General features: G+C 47.8%; 1 protein-coding gene across 2 annotated transcripts in view; it reads left to right on the plus strand.

Annotated features, from left to right (window-relative positions):
* Il16 (interleukin 16) overlaps positions 1-14,999 on the plus strand; it is a 95,028-nt gene that overhangs the window by 49,219 nt on the left and 30,810 nt on the right. For both annotated transcript variants that reach the window (XM_052714873.1, XM_052714872.1), the window contains exons 3-6: positions 1,085-1,193; positions 6,761-6,894; positions 8,701-8,811; positions 11,171-11,285. In XM_052714873.1, the coding sequence (XP_052570833.1) occupies positions 1,085-1,193; positions 6,761-6,894; positions 8,701-8,811; positions 11,171-11,285 (469 nt within the window). The remainder of the gene's footprint in view (positions 1-1,084; positions 1,194-6,760; positions 6,895-8,700; positions 8,812-11,170; positions 11,286-14,999) is intronic.

Here is a 14,999-nt window from a genome sequence, read left to right on the forward strand (position 1 = left end):
TGTGTATGTGTGTGGTTTGTGTGTGTGGTATGTGTGGTGTGTGTGGTGTGTGTGTGTGTGTGCATGTGTACCTGTGTGTGTACCTGTGTATACGTGCAGAGATCAGAAGTCAACATTGCCTATCTTCCTCATTGACTCTACACCTTATATTTTGAAGACAGGCTCTCAAGCTGAATCTAGAGCTCACTGATCCAGCAAGACCTGGCCCGTGAGCGCCAGGGGTCCACCTGCCTCTACTTCCCCGGCACTGAGATTACAGGCATAAGCTGCTACACCTGGCTTTTTATATGGGACTGGGAATCCAGACTGAAGTCCTCATCCTTGTGCGGCAAGCACTTTATAGACTGAGCCCTCTTCCCAGCCCTAGAAACTACTCATATAAAATCATTGCTATAAAGAGAAGTGAAATCATTCGATATGGTAAGGCAGAAATAAAAGAGAATCGTAAACAATTTGACTTGGTATTGACTTTTAAGGTTCTAAATTAAATGCTGGCAAATAGAAATCAGCAATATAATAAAATCACAATGCCCAGAAGAGTACACGAATGATTCAATACTTGAAAACTCTATACTAGTTCAACAGTAATTTTGTGAGTCCTGTCTCAGGACAGCGGAGCACCGCCATCATCACCAGTACAGGTCTCCAAGGCTCTCTGTTCAGGCCACTCTCTAATCCTTTAGACGGAACACTTGCCATTCTCTGTAGTGATGACCTTTCACCTGTGTTTCCTGTTAGCCTTTCTTTACTAGAATGCCAGTTATCTGACGTCAGGTCCTTGTCTGTCCTGATTAGGGCTGGATTCCCTGTGTGTAATCGCGACCCTGACATATGCACTCAACATTTGATGCATTTAATAGCCATGGCATTTCTAGTTGTTAAGTACCTTTTAATTAAATAAATGTTTATCTGTGAATAAGTGGTTACCAATGGTCCTAAATCGCAGTCCTCAAAGCGTCTACTTCAGTAGAGATATAGGCAAATCAACAGATATTCCTCTGGTCCATGCCAAGGCCCCATTATGCTAAGCCTACATTTCAACTCTTAATCTACTGAATAAAAAAGATGGAAACTGTTTTCACAGGAACCTTCTGCAACCTCCTCTAAAGAAAAGACTGGAAAACCAGAAGCACAAAGTAGCAGCTTCCTGTTCCCTAAAGCCTGCCACCAAAGGACACGCAGCAACTCCACCAGTGAGTACCTTACCAAAATATCTTCTGGAACAGGGTTGTATTAGTTCCTTTTCTGTTGCTGTGACAAAACACCATGACCAAGGCTACTTAAAGAATGCATTTATTCTGGTTTATAGTTCCAGGGGCTAGAGTCCACGATGGCAGGAGGAGACAGCTAATAGTCATGGTGGCAGGAACAGCCTGCTGAGAGCTCACACCTCTTGAACCACAAGCACAGAGCAGGGAGAGAAGTGGAAATGGGAGTCTTTAAACTCTCAAGCCTGCCTCTCATACTTCCTCCAACAAGACCACATCTCCTAAGCCTCCTCAAGCAGCACTACCAACCAGGGACCAAATGTTCAAATACATGAACCTCCAGGGGATGTTATCATTGAAACCACCACAAGGGCTTAACTGTTCCTGAATATCAGGACTGTCACTGCTGTGGGGGAGTCTAGGAGGCTGGGTCCTTTCTGGGTTATCAAGGGTAAACCAAGGTGACAGCTGTCTGTCTTTTAGAGAGCATGCTTCATGGGTGTGCGTCCCAGACAACTAGAGAGGTTCTGCACTGGCCTGGTCATGTCTCTGTGGACAGCATCTCTGGCGGGGGTGTCAGGCTGGGGAGATCCGGTCTGGGGAGAAGAGAAAAACTTTGGCTCTACCCTGAGTGCTGGCATGCTTCCTGTGCTGAGCAAGCCTCCCCCCAACCCCAACCTCTTTTGCCTCGCCTGTGACATGACAGGAGCTGAGGTGGGAAGAGCTCAGGGCTCTTGATTACTATAAATAGAAGGATGAAGAAAGGCATGAAGAAATTAAGACCGAGCTAGAGATGCTAACACAAAGCTGCGCTACCATTTTCAGTTAATTCCATGCCCTTCCCACGTGACTACAGAAAACTTGCATGCATGAGTCATTGGAAATTCCATTCTAAACACCATTTTTTAAAAAGTGGAAATACAAAATTTCATTGTATGAACATTTACAGTCTAGTTAACCAACTCCCTCTCATTAGAATTTGCATTATTTTCAGTCTCTCAATGGCATCATCCACATTGCTTACTTTACACATGAAATTGTTTTCTGCATCTATGTTGATTCCTGAAGGGAACCCAGTTAGCCTCCATGTCTGTGAATGGGAAATACTTGAAAGAAATAACATTTTTACAGAAAATGTGTGGATCCTTCTCTCTTTTCATTGTCTTCTAAACAATCCAGCATAAACAGCACACTCACATGCATCTATTATGTGCTAATAATGCAGTGGGTTTATACAAAACGTGGAAAAGCACCCACATATTATGGTATAGATGGGGGTTCCTGGAAGCAACTAGTTCCTGTGAATACCGAGTGACAACCACATAGGAGAGAGTGGCTGGTGAATGACTAAGAATGCTTGAAAACTGAGTGTGCTGGTTTCTGTAGTCCCATCATGTGGGCCATACAGGTTGGATGATCAGGAGTTCAAAGCCTGCCTGGACCATATGCATTGAGTATATGGCCAGGCTGGGCTACAGCAGATCCTGTCTCAAAACCAACCCCACCCCTCAAACCAAAGCAAAATGAAAGACACCACATTTGAGGGCCACTGTGTTTGGACTGGGATCGAGCTTCCTTGGAAGTGATTATTTGTGTGATTTAGGGACGTTTTTTGACTCTCTGAGCCTCATTACTCTGTGGCATTATGAGCCATCTTTAAATGAATGGCCTGTTTGGAGGCTTGTATAACTTGGTTTCTTGTTAATGTAATTGCCTAGGGGTTGAATTTTGGTTTAAATGGTAGGTAGGTGCAGCTTAAGGACTTTGGCGCACTGCCAAGTTAGTCTGCCCTTCTTTCAGCGCAGACATGATCACCTACTTCACACTGGTTCTTTTGTATGTTTGTTTGTTGTTTTTGTTTTTGAATATTTGTGGCACAGGCTTTCTACCTCTTGCCTGTTTCTGCTTCTCTGCCTTGCTTCACACCTGGGACCAGTTACACACTTCGTGGGGCTCTGTCTGAACTGAAACAAAGGGAGCCTGTCCAAAATTAGTAAGAATTTCAAAGTGCCAATTGCCCAGCATTAAACCAAGCTGGGAGTCTTCTGACGACAGGCCCTGCTGACTGCTCAGGCCACATGTCCGCAAAGTCAGCCATGCTGGTGTCCTGGGAGCTGATCCCTCAGACAATGCCACCCACCCCTCAACCTTCTGGATCCAAACTGAGTTCAGTTATTGTGAGAATCAGTGACGGACTGTAGGATGGAGCGATGGGGTGCTGTCCTCCCTGGTCTCGTGACTGTCTGTCACCCAAGTAGCCTGTCTTCCCTGACCGTGCCTCACTGGGTCCCACTATTTCTTTCCTGTGCCCTTTAGGTCCTGGGAGGTAATGGCCTCCAGGGCCCCAGAACATCTGGCTGTTTTTTTAAGTATGCCTTTGCTTGTTTTATGCAAACCCTGACTTGCACACTAGCTTCCAAAATGGAAAACAGACCTCTTTAGGCAGGCTGGAAGATTTCTTCATTTATTATTTAGTACATTTTTTTTGGTGACTCTTACTAGTTTTTTATTGGGGTCATCATTGTCTTATTAATTTACAAAACTCTTGGTTAAATTAATAGCTGAACATTGGATTTCTCACACACACACACACACACACACACACATACACACGCACGCGCACACACACACACTTCCTCTAGTTATTTAGTTTTTACCTTGAAGATGTTTTGATTTTTATGCTATCAAACTTGATCTTTTTTCCTTTTACCATGAAATTTCTCCCACGTTGGAAGAATATTAAATATGTGTGCATCTTAGTTTGCATTCTGTTGCTGTGATGAACACTGTGACCAAAAACAACAACGTGGGGAGGAAGGGTTCATCTGGCTTACTTGACAGCCACAATCCATCACCGGGAAGTCAGGGCAGGAACTCAGGCAGGACCAGAGGCAGGAAACGTGGAGGAATGCTGTCGACAGGCCTGCTTTCTTCCATAACCTGGGCCCACCTGCCCAGGGGTAGCACTGCCCAACAGTAGGTTGGACCCTCCCATACTAGTCAGTAACCATTAAAACGCCCTACAGACTTACCCACAGTCCAATCTGATGGAGGCAGTTTCCCAACTGATGTTCCCTCTTCCCAGGAGACTCTGGCTTGTGTCAAGCTGACAAAAACCAACCAACATTGTGTGTTTATATATTTCTTCTATTTTATAAATGATTTCTCTCCATATCAGACGTGTTATATTTATATTTTTTGGCACTTTATATGAAGTAAGAAGCATTGTTCCCCTGCCCCCCATGATGAACTGAGGACTAGCATCACTATTGATGATCAGTTCTTGCCCATGCTCTTAAAAAACATTAGTGGGGGTGGGGGAATGGGGAGCATGTGCCACAGAGTATGTGTTCATGTGGAGGTCAGAAGATAACTTGAGGGGGTCCGCTCTCTCCTTCCACAATGTGGGACCTAGAGCTGGAACATAGGTGGTCAGGGTCAGCAGCAAGGGCCTTCACCCACTGAGCCATCCTGCCAGACCCCGTCCTTTTGTAAATACCTTTCTTGGTTCATTGTGAATCGTTTCCATAGTAACTTGCTATTGGTTGGTGTTCTGCCTCTTGCCGTACCTTGTTTCAGCTTCTAAGATCTGTTCAATTCCATTTCTACTTCAGCTTGTCTTTCAATTTAAATTAACTAGTTAATTTATTGAACTTAATAAATAATTCAGAATAAAACTTCTAAGTCATTCCTTTTATGAGAGACTAAGGACTTATTCATTTTTAGTTCCTTTGCCAACTACCTTTTCCATTTCCAGTTCATTATTCAACTTAGCTTCAAAGTATGAACTCATTACTATTGTTACATATTCACCTCAACATATAGCATCTCTTTCTAAAACTGTGTGGGCCTCTGAGCTGGGTTTCTAACCACATTTACTATCAACCCATATTGGTGAAATTATTAAGGCCACTCCACGTAGTTAAAAGGAGATTTATTTAATGGTGTAACTTACAAATTAAGGGATAGGTAGGTCGCGGGGTCTGGGGAAGGTGTATCGCAGTCCAGCGGTGTACTCTGGAGCTCTGCTTGGCCCACCTCCACCGTCCAGGGTCCTGGAACAGAGAAAGCGCTGGCCCATCCAGATCTCGGGTCTCCAGGCGCCTCCCTTGGCCCCACCTTGTAGGCGTGACAGTTGCCGAAGTCTCAATGGGGGTTGGAACTTCCAGATCAAAGCTGGAATGGCTACCCACTACAAACCCAGCCAGTGCTGCAGGTGTGGCAGGTTTTAACTCCCCTTCACTGGAGACGATAATTTTGATAGACTTCTCTGTTGGCTGGTGTACATCCACAGGTGATTTTCAGGCAGAGAGAAGGAGGACCCAGACCAGCCAGAGCTTTGGAGAATGAACCAAGTCCTGCGCTGGCCTCTGTTTATACAGATCTGAATCCATAGACGAGACAGAGCACTCCCAAAGCACAGTGGCTGCCAGGTCAGGCAGGGCAGAGCCCAGCTCAACATGGCCTCAGCACCTTGCACTGGACTTGCCCAGGACTCTGTCGTCTATCTGCTGTCACTCATTCCAAATGGCAGCCTATTTATTTGTCCTTATCTCTCTTCCTCTCTTTCATCCAGTAGAGGGCATCCAGTAGTGGGCAGAAGCCGCAGGACCCAGCGAGGTCTGGGTTACGCTCTTACGCTCTAGACTTATTGTTATGAAGCCCTTGATCCTCTGTTTGCTCACTTGTAAGTAAGGAGTAGACTGTGAGAGTCCAGCGGTGGGTGGTGAGTGGTGGGTAGTGAGTGGTGGGTGGTGAGTGGTGGGTAGTGAGTGGTGAGTGGTGGGTGATGGGTAGTGAGTGGTGGGTGGTGAGTGGCGGGTGGTGAGTAGTGGGTAGTGAGTAGTGGGTAGTGAGAGGTGGTGGAGCTGGGTGAAAGACAGGAAGGCTGGGATGCCACACAAACCAGGGAGCTAATAGTTCGTATTTTCACAAATCCCCAAAGATTCTAGTTGTTCACCTGTGTGAGGGGTCTACATGGGAGACGGAAGTACTCCTGGGCCCTCTGCCTGTATGAGGGCTGTGAAAGAGGCAGTAAGGGGTCTGCATGGAAGACAAGAGGACCCCACAGGCCCACCCTCTCCCTGCCAAGTCTCCCCATGTGGTCACTTGTTGGCTCCCTGCTTGGCCTCTGGCTCAGTTCCTATCCCAGGAACCTTTGTGCTGCCTCCTCCCCCTGTGGTTGGGATTGAAAACTCTCTGGCAGTCTGGACTACAAGCATGATGTGGCATACCATGTGGCATGCAGAAGACTCCTGTCACCTCTTGATGAGTTGGACAGGGTGCAATGGGAGCCCACTCTGGTGAAGAATTCTGTTGTACCCTGCAGCACCAAATTCATGGATGAAGAGAGAATGATGCTGTGTCTTCCACAGCCTCGAGGGCCGCACCAACCATCCTGGGTGCTGGATGGTTTCTGGCCCCTCAGACCCTTGCCTAAGGAAGGGCTGGTGGTTGATGATCAAGGCTGATTTTGTTCTTTGTCACGCTTGATGTGTGAGTGCACACAAATGATTTCTTCCTGCTTCTTTCCCACTTCCCTCTCTGTTTAGGTGTGAATCCCTATTGCACCGGAGAAATGGATTTTCCAGTGACGAAGAAATCTGCAGCTCCCACCGACAGGCAGCCATACTCTCTCTGTAGCAACAGGAAGTCTCTCTCTCAACAACTGGACTACCCAGCTTCGGTAAAATGGAGGGGAGGGGCCCGGAGCTGTGGGAGGACAGGAGGCTGTGAATGGCCACAGTGGTGCTTTTCTGCCCACAGACCTCAGAGAGCTTGCTTAGATGGCTAAAGCACTCTGCTAGGCAAGAATCACTTAGGAAGGTCTACCTGTCAAGCGCCCCCTTGTGCCAGGTACATGTCACTTCTGCGCTGTTAGGAGCCAACAGAGAACCCCCCCCCCCACACACACACCCTGTTCCCAGGCTCTCAACTAAAGCTTCCCAAGCATCCCTCTATTTCACTTGCACAATAACTCTGAGGTGAGAAGACTAGGGAAATGGCTTTGACAAACTAAAGAATTTATTATTATTCATAATACTGGTATGTAACAGATTCGGCACTCCAAGTTGCATCATTTTTTTTTAACATTCAGTACATTTATTTACAATTTGTGAGTGTCTGTGTATTTTTGTGTGGGGGTCGTGAGGAGTGCAGCAGCATATGTGTGGCGGTCAGAGGACAAGTTCTGAGAGAGAGAGAGAGAGAGAGAGAGAGAGAGAGAGAGAGAGAGAGAGAGAGAGAGAGAATAATGTTTGCTGGACACCATCTCATGGCCAGTGACATTGATAAGTTAACTGCATAGAGGCTTCCAAGGCAGGATTCCAGAAGGGTTGTTTCTGGGGTAGGAGGAGGGATAGCCTTGGGTGGAGCTTATGGATGCAAAGCCTGGGATATTGTGGTAACTTCTTGTGGTAACTTCGGGTAGATCACCTAACCAAGTATGAAGAGAGAAGGGAACAGCAGCGGGGGAAGGGAGGAGGGAAAAGGAAGTAGGGAGGGGGGAGAGGGAGGGGGAGCTGTTTCTTTAGAGAGTGATGGTCCTGAAGCCCAAATCTACTCTAGGTTCCCTACAGGCTAGTTATGTATGTGCCTCACCTTGCAATACCAGATCTTCGTGGGCAGGGATCCTGCAGCCCCCTTACACACTCTCAGCTCACATGTTGGCTTGGTGGCCAGATAGGAAGCGCTAGGGTGTTCCCGGGCAGCAGACACATAGCAAAGCAGCACACAGTTACAGACGCGCATAGCAAAGGAAGGATATATAGGCCCTTCCTGGAGGTGAAGCCCTGCCCTAAGCACCTGCATGGTTAGCACAGTTAACTATTCCTTGAAACCACACATCTTCTACTGGAGGAAACGGAGGCACAGAGGGACCAAGTCACTTCTCCAAGATCATCAGTTGATAAGCGGCAGAGCCAGGAGAACAATCTGGGACACGGATGTGGCTCCCAAAGTGTCAGCATCACCGCTAAGCCACGCTGCTCTCCACTGGGGCTCTGGGACACAGAACTGCTCTTGGTTGACACCGTCTGTTCTTTGATGCAGCTGGCTAGCCTCCGTCTGTCTCCCCTGGAATTCATGGTCTCCTTTTGAGTCTTTGGGGTCCAGACTTCTTGCCTACGCACCAGGCCTGGGACAAGCAGAGCTTTTGGTAAACGTGCTTTGAGCGGAACAGTTTACAGTGATGTCTCAAACTCAGCTGAAGGCCTTGCCTGGCCTCCAGGGTTTTTTCCGGGGGCAGTGTGGTCTGTGTATTATTACCCCTGGCTTACAGCCTTCACAAGCCTGTGTGAGCCTTGGCTTGCTGCTCTGCCACCAGGTCACCTTGAACAAAGCTTCCTTCCCAAGCCACCAGAATCTGAATGACGTCCCAGGAATCACCTTCCAGCGCTTATCCTGCTGACCCTTGGAGATAGAGGGTGGGGCTCTTCTCCTTGGCTAATGTCACAGATGGCTCACTCCTGCCCTCTCGGGTTCTTCATTACAGGGCACGGCCAGACCAACTCGGTCACTGAGCACAGCTCAACTCGGGCAGCTGTCTGGGGGCCTGCAGGCTTCAGTCATCTCCAACATCGTGCTGATGAAGGGCCAAGCAAAGGTGAGCACAGATCATTACCAACAGGAAGCCCTGGCGCAGCGTTCTCCTCCAGGAGCTGTTGCTCCGAGGTGGAGTGGGAACAGGGATGTGGAACACAGAGTGCAGCAGAGGGCCAAACACAAACTCACGGGCACTCACTGAGTTCAAGCAACACCGATTCTTCCAATTCCACCAAGTGATCATTTCCTCTCTGAGGACACCACAGTGTTCCCCAAGTGCTTGAGTACTCTCCAAGCTTGTTTCCTATTCCGTCTTGACATGATATTCCCTACAACATCATCTCACCTGATACATAAATTAAAATCCCTTATGTAGATTTATGGGGCTGAATTTCACCTCCATATTCAGGCAGAAGAAAGTTGGACTCAAACACAAATTTTCCAAACTCTATGCACCCTGTTCCGTACAGGTCATTCGACGGCCACAGACGTTCTAGCCTCTGTGGGAGCATCCTGAAAAGTCCGAATGGACTCTGCTTTGTCTAGATGATGGCACAGCATACTATGTCTACCCCAGGGGGCTGTGAAGCATCAATAGAGGAAAAGCTGCTCTCCCCATGTTGTCAGGAGCACAAGGCTCCTTGCTCATATCTCAGTGGTTCCGGAAACAGAGGCTGAGTAGGAAGTGGGATCAGGCTATACATTCTATTGCCTACTTTCCAATGACCTACTTCCTCCAGGTAGGCCTTGCTTCCTAAATGTACCACCATCTCCCCAAACAACCCCACCAGTTGAGGACAAAGCACTCAGACATTTCACATCCAAACTGGAACAGACTTGCCCATGCCTAAAATAACTAGGACAGACACAGGCAGCTGCTGCCACATTTTCAAACCCGTTTAAGCCACCCAGCTGTTCAGATGAACAGTGGGCTTATTTAACCTACCCAAATACATCTCAGTTGAGGTGAGGTAAGTGTTTAAAGGCCACTGTGTTCTAGGGAGGGTACTCACCACATACCTGGAGTTGTCTTTCCGTCTGTCATCTGTTCCTTCTCACTCCTGGAGGACAAGCAGGGAATACAAAGAAGGCCCCTCAAGCCAAAGGGAGAATCATGTGCAGTGAGGCTCTCTCTGGACAGTCCCACTTTCTAACAAGCCGGGCATTTGGTCACAGCGACCAAAAAGGTACCTAATACAAAGTTCCAGGAATAAGGTAGCATGTTTTGAGGTGAACACAAGAGACACTGGGGTGCTCTCTCACCACTGATACTTTTGTTTCCGTGTGGGCTCCTGGGCCGTGGGTCTGAGACGAACAATCGATAAATAGTGATGCCATCACCAGTGGCAATGTCACTTTAAGGGTTTGTGGAGGAGCCGAGCTCCCAGGCCCACTTAGATGCTTCTGAGCTGAACCAAAAGACCTGCGTGAGTCTACACCATTTGTGTCTTGAGCACTTGTCTAAGGCCGGTCACTGAAAAACGAGATTCACTAACTTCTAGCAGCTCACAGTCGAAAAGGGAGCTCCCTGAGGCCGAACTCAGTTTATCTGGGAATTACAGAGATCCTCTGTCTTCAACATAGTGAATGGAGCTGTAGATGTTCCCTTTGCCGCTACCTAAGCCAGTCCAGATTGTCCCTTTAATCCCCTGGCAAGTCTGCAGGGGAAGCCAGACCCCCCTCTTCCCTCTCTCTCTTCTTGCTGTAGATGTCATTCTTACCTTCCTTCCACGGGGCAGTTCTGCCTCGGACCTACCTTGACTGCCTTGTGGCTGTTCCCACAGCTGAGGCTGTCTGCTGAGCCCCAGCTTCTCCTGGTGCCACCAACATAGTCCTAGGATGCACTGGTCGGCTCCTGAGAACGATCTAGAAATGATTACAGGGAGGACAGCACCTGTTGGAAGGGCAGGCAACTTGTGTCTTTAGGCAAGGGATAGGATAGACACAGAATGGAGGGCGACAAGGGCCTCTGGTAACAGAAAGGACGCTTTCCATGGCATAAGCTGTTACTATTAATGCCATTAATGTCTCCTTGATGTTTCTGGGTATTGTATTTTATTTTCAAGTACAGCCTGTGAATTATATAACCTTATTTTACAATATTTTTATTTACAACAATGTTTGAGGTTCAGAAGGAGGAGGTGATTGGATGAAAATAGTCAAGTGGAGAAAGTGAGGTACTAGTCTCTACCCAACTTCCATCTGTCAGCTTTGTGGGCCAGCCTCTGATACTCCATAGCCCAAACTGGTCACAAACTGCTTTCCCGGCTTTGCTTGGTTAATCTCTGAGACCCCTGGGACTCTAGGGATTTTGTCTCCTCCCTGATTCCTTTCTTCAGGACTTGGGCAGGTCCACAGAAAAATATCAGTCCAAGAAACAGCTGGAATATTCTACATCTAGCCCTCTCTTTTCTCCCCAGGGCCTGGGCTTCAGCATTGTTGGGGGAAAGGACAGCATTTACGGCCCCATTGGGATTTACGTGAAGAGCATCTTTGCAGGGGGCGCAGCTGCTGCTGATGGACGGCTACAGGAAGGTAGGTTTCCATCCCTTGGGGTGTGGCTGAGAGGGCAAAAGCACAGTCCAGAGCTGCCAGGGCACAGAAGACGTTGAAAGTTTAAAGTATGTCTTGGGCTTTCAGAGGACGCTTCTGTGGTGGTGGTGGTGCGGGGGGGGGGGGGGGGGGGGGGAGGTGCACTTCTCTGGAGGGAAACTTCTCCCCTCAAGAGAGCCATCATAGTGATGGCCAGATCATCGTTCCCAGGGGAACAGCTCCCCCTGGTTCTTTTGTTAGCCTGGGATGAAGCCTTTGTTCTTGGCGGACTCCATTCCTTCATTTCCAGTGTCCCTGTTCAGTTTCTAGGACTCACTGATACCCCCTGCCCTACTCCACATGAAACCATGGGACACCAGGTCCAGCACTTCTGACAGATGAGTGGGTACAATTCTTAGAGTTCCAGGAAGCTCTAGGCCAGTGGTTCCCAACCTTCCTAATGCTGAGACCCTCTAATACAGTTCCCCATGTTGTGGTGACCCCAACCATAAAATTATTTTGTGGCTACTTCATAACTGTAATCTTGCTACTGTTCTGAATTGTAATGTAAATGTCTGTGTTTTCCGACGGTTTTAAGTGACCTTGGTAAAAGAGTCGTTTGCCTCCCCCAAGAGGTTGCAGCCCACAGTCGAGAACTGCTGTTCTGGGCTCTGGAAATACAGGTACAATGGCACAAACCACAGTTCTTACACCCGTGGGAATAGGACGAAGTTTATTCTGAGCCTTATATGAGTGACCACGGCCTAGGAACATACATCTAGATCGCCACAGCAGTTTGTAAAAGGGGTCCTGTGAAGTCTTTTCTGGTCACAGAATGAAAGGAAGTCAGAAGTCAAGGCCTCTTCACATGGAGCAGTGGGAACACCAGGCAGGTGGGTTATGGTGAAATGGGTAAATTCTGCTCTAGGTTATAGAGGACATACAACAGCATTCCTAGCTTTTAGGTTGGTGGGTGGTAGTGATCTGCTGAGTTAATACATTAGAAAAGATTTTATCCGGTAGTCTGAAAGATGATAGGTCAGATACGAAGGTGGTGAGTGATACATGACTGTTAAGGCAACCAAAGATAGCCTAAAGTAATGACCTGCAACATCCCTACTCTCCACAGAGAGACAGTTCTAACCAGCCAGCCATTCTGTAGCATCTTCAACAAAGAGGCATCTTTTTTGGGGGGACTTTATACACAGAAAACTAGACAGAACCCCTCTTTCGAACTGTGAATGGCTTCCCCACTGGCCTTCCCCTGTGCCTTCCTTCCTCTTCCAGCCCCTTCCTCTCAGTTCTCTTCATATCTTTAGTGGACAGAAGCTCCCTCTGAGTGAGGAGAGGTCTGGGGACAGAGCTGCCAGAGCCCTACTCCACCTCACCTCAAGTCTGTGTTGGGATTATTGGGCAACCAGCCTGGTCCAAAGAGATCTCTGGATTTCAGTCAGGGGACAAATTCCAAGGACAAGAAGTGAAGAGAAGAGGAGAGGAGAGGGGAGGGGAGGGGAGGGGAGGGGAGGGATTTCTTCCTTTTCAGAGCAATGCCTGTAAGCCAGGCTGGAAGTCTACCCACTGTGGCATCCTGAATTATCTAGGGGACAGTGAGGACACTATAATCCCCGAGGTCAGGCCTATATCACAACAAAGGAAGGGATGATTGAAACAGTTCTATCGGGGCTGGAGAGATGGCTCTGTGATTCAGAGCACTGGCTGCTCTTCCAGAACACTGGAGTTTGACTCCCAGCACCCACACAGTGGCTCACATCCATCTGTAACTCCAGTTCCAGGGGATCTGATGCCCTCTTCTGGCCTCTGAGGGCACCAGGCACACATGTGGCACACCGATCGATATACATGCAAGCAGAACACCTATACACATCAATCAATCAACCATTAGTCTTCAATCGATTAATTTTTTAAAAGTACATAAAAAAACATGTACTTTTGTGTGGTTGTGGCAAATGCCTTTAAACTCGGGAGGCAGAGGCAGGTGGATTTCTGTGAGTTTGAGGCCAGTCTGTCTATAGAGCAAGTTCCAGGACAGCCAGAGCTACACACAGACACCCTTTCTCAGAAAAGAAAAACAAATAAAACAAAACAAAACAAAACAAAACCCTCACACAATCCCCCCCAAATTAATAAAATGTAATTTGAAAAGCATTCTATTTTGATTTTTTGTGATATGTGCAAATTATGATAGGGTTCAAATTTCAGCCGTGTTCTTTCATATGAGGCCATGGCTGCCTTGATGTTTCAGCCCTGTGTTGAGTCATCATAACAGAAACGGTATGACTTGCAAAGACTTAAATATTTACTATCCGGCCCTTTACAGAAAACATTGCCAACCCAAGCACTATGCAGCTTTGGGCAGTGGGAGGTTTCGCATTTATCCTTGGCGAGGCACTGGATAGAGAGGTCTTGGGTGAGTCAGGAAGCTGTGTATAGGAAGCAGTGGGCTGGCAGGAAGCAGAGATGTTCAGAGGCTGGCACGGGAGCCTGGCATGGGAGGCCTGTTCTTAAGACCGTCTGGAACAGGAACCCTTCCAGAGGACTAGAGTCAATGAGAATGGACAAAGCCTGGGAAGAGGCAGTACGTGAATAATGGGGACACGTGAAGGTTTCCAGTTTCCCGTCCACTGGAGGAAAGGAAGAGGAGGCCGAGGAGGAAGAGAAGAGGAAATGGCTGAGGAAGTTAACTGCAGGAGGGCGATGTGCCTGGATGAGCACTAGATGGCGCTGTCTGGCAGGCCACTGAACCGTGCTTGCCCTTCAAGGGAGATTTGGGCAAAGAGGTGACTGGGTGAATTAAAGAACAAGAAAGGTGTAGAGGAAGAAGAGGAACAGGATGGAAAGGGACCGAGAGCAGGTCTAGAGGAACAGCCGAGTCAAGACGAAGAACAGGAGCCAGAGAAGGGAAGTGGGCCAGAACCCAGGGTGTGTGCTTTGGTGTTTTGTTACTTTTGTACTTTTTTGGAAACCTTCGATTTTTTTGAGGGGGGCAGGGTATTTGTCTCGCTTAGTTAATAACAATAATAAAAACAGAGAATTCCAACCAGTCAATTCCTGGCTCGAGCCTCAAATAATTGGCCTAATTGTTTTCAAAAGTGGCTTTCTCAAACCGACTCTGGGGGAATATGCTGGTTATGGCAGGCTTGCTGTACAGATCAAAGCTACTAATGATTTGTTTTTCTTCTCCTTCCCAAAAACGATTGTGCAAAATAGATTTGGCACAACCTAGGCTCATCAGTGTTCACCAGATACGGCCAAATGAGGACACGACAGACAGGCCCAGAACTGGCTTATTTGGCCTTTGGGGACAGATATCGTAATCACTTAGAGCCAGCCCCAGTGGAATTAAGAGTGGGCATTCTGCAGTTTTGATTTTTGCCTATCCCTTTCCCAGCACACATTTAATTACATTTTGATTCTGTTTGTTTTGTAGCCCTGGCTAGCCTTGGACTCGATAAGTAGCCCAGGCTGGCCTCCAGCTTCTGGTGATCCTGTGGCCTGTGCTCCCTGAGTATTGAGATTCCATGCCTGGAGTAGTTTTAAATACTTTTACTGTGTGTGTGTTCTCAGTCCCATGGAGTCTTCTGGTGACAGGGGTTGAGCTCTGTCGTCGGTCCCTTTGCTTGCAGAGGCCCACCCTTCTGAGCTGCTCCGCAGCCTCAGTTTCTAACACATACACACATTGGATAAAACAGTATCTGA

This window comes from Peromyscus californicus, unplaced genomic scaffold (assembly GCF_007827085.1).
Source record: "Peromyscus californicus insignis strain IS unplaced genomic scaffold, ASM782708v3 Scaffold_4__1_contigs__length_199733344, whole genome shotgun sequence".
In the NCBI taxonomy this organism is placed as follows: Eukaryota; Metazoa; Chordata; class Mammalia; order Rodentia; family Cricetidae; genus Peromyscus; species Peromyscus californicus.